The following is a 12253-nucleotide window of genomic DNA, read 5'->3' on the forward strand; positions in this document are numbered from 1 at the left end:
GCCTTCGCTACCATCCCTTATCTCTCTCCCGATCCCACTGATCAGCTGCTTCCTTTCAACACTCCCTTCCCTCTTGTTTGCCTTAGTGTCTTTTCCTTAGCTGGAGCAGTTTTTTGCTCCTCCTTTTCTTCTAATTTCTCTCCTTATTGCTTTAGTCTTCCTGTCTCCTCTCCGTGCAAGTTTGCTGTCTTTACCTCCCCCCTCCCAGGCAGCCTCCTTTATTGCTAGCATCCCTTATCTCCCTCCCCAATCGCTTGCTGATTAGTGGCTTTGTTTCCACACCCACTTCCCTCTTAAAAAAAAGAAAAAAGCATGATCTGCTTTTTGCCCCTGGGCAATTCGGCTCCAGGGACCACACATTCGCTCCATAAGACGCACAGACATTTCCCCTCACTTTTTAGGAAGAGAAAAGTGCGTCTTATGGAGTGAAAAATACGGTATTTTGGAAGGTGCAATAGTTTAGTGGCAAAGCACATTCTTCTCACACAGACCATCCTGCCCCGAAACCTTGCCATCTTCAGTTAAAAGGGCCAGGAATGGCAGATTTGTCAATGATTCTCAGTTTGGAGCAGGCAGTTCTAAGCCAGATGGACCCTTGTTGTTTAGCGCTGCAAAACAAGGCGGATAAAGCTTTCGCTTCAGTATGTTCTGATTTTGAAAACTGCAGTGTGAAGAGTAGGTCTTAAACCTTCTGTGCAATTATTTGTCCTTGCCTCTTCTGTTTTAACTCCGCAAGGGCACCCGAAGGAGAAAGATTTCATGACAAGCGCAGCTGCCGTCACTTACATCAGAATCATTCACTTCAAATCAGGGGTTCTTTCTTCTGTGTTCTAAAAACTGGATATACTTCTGATAAAAATATATATTCCTAGCTGTGTGTCTCCCCAGAGGGTTTCTCCATTTCAAAGGATAAAGGCTGCTTGTGGTTTGAGAAGAAAACTGCCTTTGAATACTGAGCACTCTTCAAAATTTGACCTTACAGAGAATCTTCCATTTTTAGCGATGCCTCGTGACCCTGTCAAAATGAATGCAAAGAAGTAATTTGAGGGGTGTTAAGCTACAAGAAGAGTGTGCTTCGGGGTTTATCTTTCAGTTTGAATATTGATATCCTACTGCACACTTTTAAGTCGATTCCTGAGGTTGAGACGGGCAGAATTGATGAGTTCTGCTGCTGAATTAATTAAGAGCATGAGAATAAATCCCAGCTGGATTGGCCAGTGGCTCAATGAGTCCAGCATTCTGTTCTGACAGATGCTCGTGCGCGTTCAACAGAATATTCAAGGGAACCAAATTGTTGTGATTTATTTGTTTAATTTTTATACCGCCCTTTGTAGATCTCAGGGCCAGTGGCGGAGAGCAGGTCGGGGTGTGGCTGGCAAATATCCCAGGGGTGTGGCATGCGTCCTGGGGGCGTGGCATGTATATTAGGGGTGTGGCATGTGTCCCAGGGGTGTGGCATGCGTCCTGGGGGTGTGACGCCCAGTGTGGGATGGGGGAGCAGCCGTGATGGCACCCCACCAGGATCGTGCCGCTGGTGGTGATCTCAGGGCCAGTGGCAGAGGGGGCGGAGAGCAGGCGGGGGCGTGGCTGGTGCATGTCCTGGGGGTGTGGCATGTGGGATTGATTGATAAACTACATGAGGAATTGTAGAGATACAATCCCACCTCCCAGGGAATTCTGGGAATTGTAGCTCTGTGATGGAAATAGGGGTTCTCTAACAACTCTCAGCACCCAGGATCCTTTGGAGGAAGCTATAGCTGTTAAAATTGTATGACAGTGATTTAAATTTATGGAGCAGATGGACCTTAAGAACTGTGTTCGCCCAAGCACTGGCGCTTTTTAACTTATTCAGAAATGATGTGGAGTAAGGGCCGAGCAGTGATTATGACATCAGATTATTCAGGGTAGATACAAACAAAGAGGGATTGTGAGCTGCTCCAAAACAATCTTTCCAAACTGGGTGAATGGGCATTAAAATTGTGACTGTGGTTTAACGTAAGCAAATGCAGAGTGATTACAATGCTCTGAATACCCTCCAACATTTCTCTGGTGAAAGTTGTTGTTGTTTAGTCAAGCCCTTTCAATATCCTCCCTGGGGTGGCAGGAGACTGGTGTTGTTGTTGTTTAGTCGTTTAGTCGTGTCCGACTCTTCGTGACCCCATGGACCAGAGCACGCCAGGCCCTCCTGTCTTCCACTGCCTCCCGCAGATTGGTCAAACTTATGTTTGTAGCTTCGAGAACACTGTCTAACCATCTTGTCCTCTGTCGTCCCCTTCTCCTTGTGCCCTCCATCTTTCCCAACATCAGGGTCTTTTCCAGGGAGTCTTCTCTTCTCATGAGGTGGCCAAAGTCTTGGAGCCTCAGCTTCACGATCTGTCCTTCCAGTGAGCACTCAGGGCTGATTTCCTTCAGAATGGATTGGTTTGATCTTCTTGCAGTCCATGGGACTCTCAAGAGTCTCCTCCAGCACCATAATTTAAAAGCATCAATTCTTCGGCGATCAGCCTTCTTTATGGTCCAGCTCTCACTTTCATACATCACTACTGGGAAAACTATAGCTTTAATTATACGGACCTCAGATATGCTGATGACACAACCTTGATGACAGAAAGTGAGGAGCAATTAAAGAACCTTTTAATGAGGGTGAAGGAGGAGAGCGCAAAATATGGCCTGAAGCTCAACATCAAAAAAACTAAGATCATGACCACTGGTCCTATCACCTCCTGGCAAATAGAAGGGGAAGAAATGGAGGCAGTGAGTACTTTCTTGGGCTCCATGATCACCGCAGATGGTGACAGCAGTCACAAAATTAAAAGACACCTGTTTCTTGGGAGAAAAGCAATGACAAACCTAGACAGCACCTTAAAAGCAGAGACATCACCTTGCCGACAAAGGTCCGTATAATTGAAGCTTTGGTTTCCCCAGTGAAAGTAGGGATGTCCTATTCCACAATAATAATAATTTTATTATGGTTACCCCAGCCACTCTGGGCAGCTTCCAGGATATATAAAGACATAATAAAACATTTTTTTTTAAACTTCCTTATACAGGGCTGCCTTCAGATGTCTTTTAAAGGTTGTACAGTTACTTATCTCCTTGGCTCAGGGTCGCATAACTCCATATCCTGTAACATTTCTCTGATGAAAATAGGGATGTCCTAAGTGGAAAAGCGGGACGTTCCTGGGTGAAATTGGAAACCGGGTCAACTTCTGTAAATCCAGGACTGTCCCTGGAAAATGGGGGCAACTGGAGGGTCTGCGCTTGTGGAGGGTCTGAACTGGCAGTGACAGAGCAGGAAAGGGCTCTTGAGGTGGTGGTAAATAGCTCAATGAAAACATCGGCGTAGTAGGCAGCATCTCTGAAAAGGGTGAATTCTCTGGTAGGGATCATCAGGAATGGAACTGAAAACTGCCAATATGGTAACAACTTTGTTAAAAAAAGTGGTGTGACCATCATACATGGACTACTGTGTGCAGCTCCCACCAACTCACCTCAGAAAAAGCTACTTGTTCCACTTCCATCTAGCCTGGGATGCTAGGGCACAGGATGATTCCATCTACAAAGGCTGCTCCTACGATAATCTTTATTGTCATTGTCCCATACAGAACAATGAAATTGAAAAAATCTACATAAGATATTCAAAACCCAACAAGCCTGCTATCCCAGCTATCCCAACCTGGTTAGCCCCCTAAAAACTCTGATACAGTGGTGCCTCGCAAGACGAAATTAATTCGTTCCACGAGTTTTTTCGTCTAGCGAATTTTTCATCTTGCGAAGCACAGTGTCGGAAAAGTTCTGGAAAAGCTTCAAAAATCACCAAAGTCTTCAAAAACCTCAAAAAAGGCTACCACACCACGTTCTATGAGTTGCTCCTCGAAGTCAAGTCGCAACTGTATTAACGGTGTTAAGAAAAAGGAAACAAACTTGCAAGATGTTTTCGTCTTGCGAAGGAAGCCCATAGGGAAATTCGTCTTGCGAAGCAGCTCAAAAACCGCAAAACCCTTTCGTCTAGCGAGTTTTTCGTCTTGCGAGGCATTCGTCTTGCAGGGCACCACTGTACCCCATTTTTAAATACAATATACTCCCATGCAGACTCCTTACAATGTGTTTAAAACCAAAATCGCATTTGGATAGAAACTGTTTCTCAGGCGGCTAGTCCTAGTCTTTATAACCCTGGACCTTCTTCCAGAAGGCAGAAGCTGAAAGAGATCGTTTCCAGGGTGCGCACTATCATGCCCCATCTCTGCAGCTTTCTAATGGCCCCCGGAAGCATAGATTTGATCCAAGGTGGGATCCTGCTGCTGAAGGCATCCAACGTGGCATCTCTTCAGTTGTTGAGATCCAGCTGTTCAGCCCCATTCATTCCTTTGCCTCTGAGGACATCAGTGGGAGCCGTTGCCTGGCAACAGCCAATTGCCATCCAGGGAAGTCTTGCCTCCCATCACAGGACTTAGCTAGATCCAGCTGCTCAGTTCCATTGTCTGTCCTCAGGGGACATCAGCAGGTTCTGCTGCCTAGTAGGCGGAGGCTGATGGGCAGCATCAAAGATGAGGGCAGGAAATGCCACCTGAATAATCCTGGCATCACCGTGTTTTATTGCTGTTCCCGGTGCCAGACTCAAATGGCGGTTTTTAAATCGTGCAAATCTTTTGCACGCTGTGTTGAAAGCCTATTGGGTCTGTAAGGCGGAAATTATTTTTCTTTATTTCGTTAAAAATGACACACCACTTGATTGTGGAAAAAAAAAGCCCCGACTATAATCTGGTAACTTTTCTTCTGCTCTGATCCTTGCTCAGTTTGGTTGCTCTTTCCAGAACCTTTTCCAACTCTTCATTCATTCATTCTACAGAATAAATAAATAAGAGAGGAGGTTGTGAGTTGCCTCTGTATGTAAAGAGGATGCCTTGAGTGTCTGTTGACTCCCATTCTCCCTTTCCCAGGCGCAATATTTTTCCCACCCGAGGGCAAAGCCTCATAAGGCTACATTATTACTATTTACTTTCTGGTATGTTCCTGATCATTCTCACAGTTGTTGTTGTTATATCCCACATTTCCTCCCCCAACAGCGACTCAAGCCAGCTTACAGCTACACTTCTATTTCATTTTATTAATCTGTAGAAGGTGTCGCACACGATCCCTTCCTCACACATTTTTCCCCCTCACAACAATCCTGCGAGGTAGGTTAAGTGGAGAGGTTGCCATTGGCTGGAGGTGACCCATGGAGACAGGACGTCTCTGTGCAAGAGAGAGACGCTCCCTGATGTAGAATAAAACAGCCCTACAGTGGTGCCTCGCAAGGCGAAAAGAATTCGTTCTGCGAGTCTTTTCGTCTTGCGATGTTTTTCGTCTTGCGAAGCACGGTCCGTCGCAACTGCGCCTTTTCAAGCGGCTTTAAAAAAAAGCGCAAGACGCTTTCGTCTTGCGAAGCAAGCCCATAGGGAAATTCGTCTAGCGAAGAAACTCAAAACCGAAAAACCCTTTCGTCTAGCGAGTTTTTCGTCTTGCGAGGCATTCGTCTTGCGGGGCACCACTGTATTTTTCTAGATTCAGGAGGGAGCCATGTTGGCCTGACGCAGTAGAAATAATATAATAAAAAATGGTCCAGTAGCACCTTAGAGACCAACTAAATTTGTTCTTGGTATTGTAGCCTTATGAGGCTTTGCTCTTGGGTAGGAAAAATATTGCGCCTGGGAAAGGGAAGTGGGAGTCAACAGACACTCAAGGAATAGTTTCGGAGAAAAGGCTTTTATTTCTACCATCCATGAACTGGTAGAAGGAGGAAGTGTGATAAGTCACAAAAAGCATGCACGAGTTCACAATCATGTGCACAAACATATATACCCCTTTCCAGTTCCCTCCTCCTTTCTCCTCCTTCTTCCAGAGTCCTGCCCCATGTTGAGGTTCCTGAGCATGTACAGAAAGCTGTCTTGGGACTATTGTGGACTCTTGGCAGGAAAGGGGGTGAGGGGGTTTTCACAGTGTTCCCGTTGTTTCATTCTTGTGCTTTGGCATGGTTCCCGGAGAAAGCAAGTTGCAATGTGGTTCTGAGAAAGGCCTGAGAAGACAAAGGGCTCTGTTCTCTACCTTGTTGCAATCTTTTTAGTTACAGCAAGCGGAATGTTTCTGATGCTTAGCTGCTGAGAAAATGATTTTGAAAAGCTTTTGAGAAGCTTTGAGCCTGCTTTGGTGGGGGGTAACTTTGGGCCTAGGTGAGGTCACCTGTCCTCACCTTCCTTCAGTATGAGCTTTCATTTGCATGCACACTTCTTCAGATTCTTCAGCCCTATTTTTGTGGGAGAAACATTGGAGGGTATGGGCCCAGGCATGAGCGGCAGTCCCCTTCCCCTCTCTGAAGTGCAGGCGGCCATGAACAGCACACTTGCCTCCCTACCCACCACATGATTGCCTTTTCCCCTGACAGGGACCCAGCGCGGCTCACAGACAAAAACAAGAACCGCTAGCAACTAGGGAATCCGAGCCTGTGGATCAGGCAGAGGAAAACAATGTTATGTGCATGTTTGGGGACCGCACTGTATTCTTTTTACCACAAACACGACCATTTTTTCCTATTTCCCTTTTCCCAGAGGTTGCTGAGGGCAACCCAGTCAGATGGGTGGGGTACAAATAACAAAATCGTTATTATTCTTAGGATGCGATTTGACCTTTGAACAACGTAATATATGTATTAGTATATGTGATATACTAATGATATTCAGGGATACTAATAATGTTCAGGGAAGTTTTTAATATGTGACATTTTAGTGTATTTTTCATCTTTGTTGGAAGCCGCCCAGAGTGGCTGGGGTATATAAAATAACGTAATACTATATGTATTGGTATATGTGATATACTAATGTATATTTGTGTGTGGGAGAGTCGAGGGAGGGGGAGAAAGAGGGAGCAGCCCGCTCTCCCTCTCCCGCCTCCTCCTCCTCCCTGAGGGGCAGCAGCCAAGATGGCGGCGGCGTCTGCTCTCCCCTCTCCCTCAGCCGCGCTCTTTGCCCCTCCCACCGCCGCGGCCACGTGCGCCTCGCCTTTTCCGAGCGGGCGCGCGCGCGCGAAAAACGGCGGGGCGTGGCTCCGAGCGGCCGACTCCGGCGAGGCGAGGCAGGGCGGCGTCGGCGTGGGGCGGGGCCTCCGTTCTAAACGGCAGTGCGCGGGCGCGGCTCCTCCCTCCCCCCCTCCTTCGCTCCAGGCGTTGGTGTTTCGTCCGCCGTTGCTTCTCCTCCCTCTCGCCTGCCGGACTCGCCGCTGCCGCTCCTCCCGGTGCGCCTTTGGGGACTAGCATCGCCGCGGGCCGGGCCACATGGGCGTGCGCGTGGAGACCATCTCCCCCGGGGACGGTGAGCCGAGAGACCCCCCCCCTCAACCGACGACCCCCCCTCAAGAGGTTAGGGGGCACGAGCCCCCTCTTCTCCCCCCCCCATTAACTGCCTTTTCCTCTCATCTAGGGAGGACCTTCCCTAAGCGAGGGCAGACCTGCGTGGTGCACTACACGGGTGAGTCTCGTCTGAATGACCCTCTTTTAACCCCCCCCCACTCGCCCCACTTCCAGGAATGTGGGGGGAGGCTTTTTGGTTGGGGTGGGGAGGGGTCGCAAACGGTCTCTCTCTGTGTCTGGTGGGGAGGGAGTGGGGGGTCACAGCTGCGTTTTGTGCTTGGAGCAGAAAAGGGAGGGGTGGAGGGGGCAACTGTGCGTATGGGGGGGGCGAGTGTGTCTCAGCTGGTAGGGGGTGAAATGTTATGGGGGGGAGAAGCAGGAGCAGAAATCTGTGCCCCCCCCTCTTCCTTCCAGCAGAGGGTTAGGATATGGCTGGGCACGGTGGCATAAGGTGCAGTGGTTAGAGGAAAACCTTAATTGTCAAACGGGTGGGGGGGGGTTGATTGGCAGGCTGAGGCTCCTCCTCCCTTACCTGGTTGCAAAAACAACCCCCTCCTCCATCGCATTTTAACCGCCTCTTGGGCATCGCAACCCACAAACCTGCTTTGGAAAAAGGGTGGTGGGCACTCAAATCTGTGCCCTTTCTTCCCTTGGCAACTGATGCTCCTTGGGTCTTGCTGCGTGCATCGAAGAGGGGGGGCTGTGTGTGGGTCTCTCCGCATGCCCCCCCTCCACGCCAGCGAGCTTTGTGGTCTACGGCACCCATGTTTAAACCCAGTGTGTGGTTTTCCCCTGAGCCACCACCTGCTCAGAGGTACTACTGGAGCAGCCACGGATTCCCAAGCAGCTGTGCTTGGGCTAGGCGGAAAGGATCTCGCCAAAAGGAAGGTGCTACTTAGATAAGCTGTTTGCCCTTAATACTGCAATTTCGTCATAAATCTTGTTGCTTCTGGCAGGGGTCTTAGGCTGTGGTTGGCATCTTGTGGGGTTTATGCCGCCCTCGCCTGCAACCGCATGCTTCTCCGTCTGCAAGGCTAAAAAACATGGTTGAGGTTTCTATGCTTCTGGTCTGCTCTGTTTCCCAAGTGATTGTCATGCCAGCTCTTGTAAGGGAGATCCAATCTGCCCGAATTTATTTATTTGTTACAGTAGCTTGCTTACTTGCTTTTTGACGGTTGGAATATTTAAGGAACTTCCATCAGAAATGAGTGAAAAAATGTGTTTCATGTTTGTGGGCAAGATTTTGGGGGCTGGGTTTTTTTTTTTAAATCCTTCAGGAAAAAGCCTAAATTTATTGGGCAGTGGAAGCAAGCATTGAGGAAGGGGCCATAGCTAAGTGACAGAGCCTGTGCTTTGGGTGCGAAAAGTCCTTGGTCTCTCCAGGTACTGTTGGGGAGGACTCCTCCCTTCTGAAACCCTGGAGAGCTGCTGCCAGTCCGTGTAGATAACACAGAGCTAAATGGATCCGGTGGTCTGATTGAACATAAGGCAGATCCTTGTGTACTCTTGTTTCAGTGCATCTTGATATTTTTATATGCATACGAAGTTGCCTTAGGCAGACAGACCTTTAGTGCATTTTGCCTAGTGTCATTTATTTCAAGTGTCAGTGGCCTGGGTCCTTTTTCAGAAGCTATGCCTGACATCCTGATCACGAGGACAGGACTTGAGGTGCTGGTGCATGCTTTTGGTTAGTCTGGGTTGATTAGTGGTCTTTGCGAATGGGCTGTTAATGTGGAGTTCATTTTTCACACCTTTGTGGTTTTAGTGATATGTGGATAGGTCTGAGGTTCCATTTATTACTGCATATCCGTGTGTGTGTGTTTAAAAAATGTGCTACCTTTCAGGTAGTCGCTGTTATCAAGTGTTCATTAGCATGTCAGTCACTGTCTCTGCACTCAGGCTGATTCTTTGGTGCTACACAGGTCATCTAACATATTTTTGTACTTCAAAATCTAATATTGGCAATGTGAGGAAAGCACAGGTCTTCAGACGATTGTGCCAAAGTACTGTACTTAATCACTTGGGTGCAATACTGTGGTGATTTGCATATTATATTAGAAGTGCTTCCATTTTGGCTCATGTTAAACCCTTTTAGCAAAGAGCGTGTCTGCTCCCTAGGTTGATCAAGAGCACCCAAATCATTGAAATTGATCTAGTTGGAAAGTCAGCTGCTGTGCTATGTGCAGTGAGAAAGCATTTAGTTGAAACATGTTGCATGTGCCCCTTTTTTGAGAACATGCCCCCCGATTTTGAGGGTGGCTCTGAATCTGGTGGAACGTGAACTCTGTGTTAACCTTCTTTGGTAGATATTTCGCTTTGCTGCTTGAAGCCCGATTGGTTGATCTGTGGAACTGACAGCTAATTTGTCCACTAAGGTATTCCCCTTTCTGTACTGGGATTCGTTGCTAGGAAGTGATGGAGACGACAGCCTAGTTTTTTCAAAGAAGGCTTCAAAGGCACGCATGGAATCTCTGGCTGCCCTCTATCTCTTACGGCTTCTAGCAACTTTAAATTGTAAATATTCACACAGCATTCTGAAATCCCTTGCCCTTCCCGCATGCAGTGAGTGATGATCCATACGTGAATTACTTACGGAAGGAAACCAGGCTCTGAGTATGGCAGATTTCTGAAGGGCTGTTGGATTCCACTGCTGGATTGCAGCTGGCTGAAAGCATCTCTATAGGCCCCATTGCCATTTTTACGGAGGCCGTCTCACATCATTGCCTGACCCATGGAGAGACTGCGTGTGCCGCATAGAAGAGACCACCTGGGACAAGAATACAGGCAGTGACCATTCTAGGTATGTCCAAAATGTGTGCAAATGCACACATTTGCATTGTGCCGCACCTGGAAGTGATCTGAAAACGTCACCAAAAGGGGCGGATCGAGGTGTTTGCAGGCTTTTTCAGTGGGTGTTTGGATTATACGCAATTTCACGTAAGCTTGCAGTGTCTCGGAAAGTGGCCCCCGTGCAAATCGACCGCGGCCTGTATCATAATGCCTCTAATGTTGGGAGTTGGTGCAGAGTTCCACGTTCCTGATGCCACGCAGTGAACGGTATGCATTGTGCACCTGCAGAGCTGGCCGCCCACTAGGAGTGAAGGTTTGAGTTCTTTCCTTGTAGGGCTTGAAGCTGTGGCGGGAGGGAGAACACCATGAAGTATGCAAGGCCAGAATGCTTTGCCGTGGTTGCGCTGTGACAACCCAGCTGCTTATATGGGTAGAGCTACTTCCAACAGCGGTTGGATGGATGGCCTGGTTCTTAGCAGCGTAGTGGCTGATTTTTCTTCTTGGCACCCCTTGCTTTGTGCGCACTTGCAAGGCTTCTCATTGTGCCAGAAATATGAAGAAGGCGTAACGCTAGCTGAGTGGTAGCTGCTCTTCAAACATCCCTGGGTGGCGGGGGAAGTAAGGGAGACAAACGGGTGGAAGCTGTAAGATAGCAGTTAAGCTTGCAGTCTGGGGAGCGAAATCTTTTTTGGAAGCCTCCAGGGAAATTCTGGGAATGCTGTCGATGGAGAGTGTCCTGTTTTTAGGGGAAGGCGCCAGGTTGAATAACCAGTTCTTCCCGTTTCGTGATGTAGCTGTGGAAGCCAAAGTGATTTTCTTGCCTCCAGGCTGCAGGGATTTGGCACAGCATCCCTTGGGTGCTTATGATGGAGGACTCTCCCTGTGTGGCAGCCTTACTCTGGTGTGAGTTAAAACAGCAAAGGGCCTGCCCTCTTGGAGAGGTTCTCTTTACCTCTGCCTTGTATAGCTCATGGAACGAACTAGCTCTTCACTGGACTGCCATCCTCCCCTTGCGATCTTCTTTCTCCCTCCTGCGTAGTATTTCCTGGGGACCCCGTTCTTGGATACCAAAGGGAAGAAAAGGGAAGGCTTGGTGCCGGCGCAGACGACCTCCCTCTCCACCCCTCCCGGATTAGCAGCCACTCCATCTGTTTCTCTTTCCTTCCCTGCTGTCATTGGGTGGGGAAGGGAAATGAGGATGGTCTCTCCCTGGCTGCCTCTTGCGCTGACAGGAAGAACAAAGGGATGGCTGGCAGGGGACCTGGAGGCTGTTGGTTGGGACAGGAGATTCGCCCGCCCTCTGGTGCTGGCAGTGCAGCCTTCCTTTTCTGTGTCTGTGGAGCATTTGGGGAGGGCTGAGCCACAGGCAGCTCCTTTCCGTCATCTCCACTTAATTTGGGTGTGTGGGTGTGTTTGGACAACACCGTCTTACCTTTAGCAAGCCCCGTGGTGCTAAAATGCAGCCTCTCTCCTTTCTCAGGTGTTTCATGCTCTGGTTTAGCTTTTTTATTTTTTGGCAAGGGCGATGTCTGCTCGAAAGGTTGGCCTGGTCTGATTTAGCGAGCGGCATCCGATGTGAGCAGGATAGGGATCGTACATGCAAGATGCCAGGTACAGACAGTGAGCAGTGACTACATTATTACATGAGCACTGTTCCACAGCATTTGATATTTTCATTTACATACATTCATTCGAAATAAGATGGGTTTATGAAGCAATTTTATGTCCTCCCACCACGCTGACGAAGAATTCTACGAAACAGTAGTCAGTATCTGGAATCACTGTTCAGTGCTGGACATCATATTTGCCGAATACACAAAGCTTCACAGCTTGTCTTTCATCGTATAAAGTCTGGTACCTCACTTCATTTAAAGATTTTCAGAGACTTTGAGACTGAAGATTTCATTTTGTACTTGTTATGGTTTGAAGGAGTTCTATAAAGATTGTCTATTGCGTGTGTACATGGTCATCGTGTTGCCTAGACATTGCTGACGTTCTCTTTGCAACACAACATTTTTGGGAACAAAGCATGGAGGAAGAGGAGAAATGGGTTTGTGGCATGAGGGTTGCATGTTCTGTATC

At 48.2% G+C, this 12253-nt stretch overlaps 1 protein-coding gene and 1 long non-coding RNA gene across 5 annotated transcripts in view; one reads left to right on the plus strand and one right to left on the minus strand.

The window, feature by feature from the left end:
- Positions 1–6955, minus strand: LOC310708959. The gene is made up of 3 exons (XR_014527260.1): positions 6852–6955; positions 4180–4843; positions 1–1015 (listed from the first exon to the last, which is right to left on the minus strand). It is a non-coding gene; the product is annotated as an uncharacterized lncRNA (long non-coding RNA).
- The window catches only part of FKBP1A (FKBP prolyl isomerase 1A), a 24872-nt gene continuing 19557 nt past the window's right edge, over positions 6939–12253 (plus strand). Inside the window, exons 1-2 of one of the 4 annotated variants that reach the window (XM_083507810.1) lie at positions 6939–7343; positions 7452–7499. In XM_083507810.1, the coding sequence (XP_083363936.1) occupies positions 7307–7343; positions 7452–7499 (85 nt within the window). In that variant the 5' untranslated portion in view covers positions 6939–7306. Of the gene's footprint in view, positions 7344–7451; positions 7500–8125; positions 8270–12253 lie in introns of those variants that run through there. The other 3 variants (XM_083507811.1, XM_083507809.1, XM_083507808.1) reach the window with 3 other exon arrangements.

This window comes from Podarcis liolepis (assembly GCF_965112155.1).
Source record: "Podarcis liolepis genome assembly, chromosome: 6".
Lineage (NCBI taxonomy): Eukaryota > Metazoa > Chordata > Lepidosauria > Squamata > Lacertidae > Podarcis > Podarcis liolepis.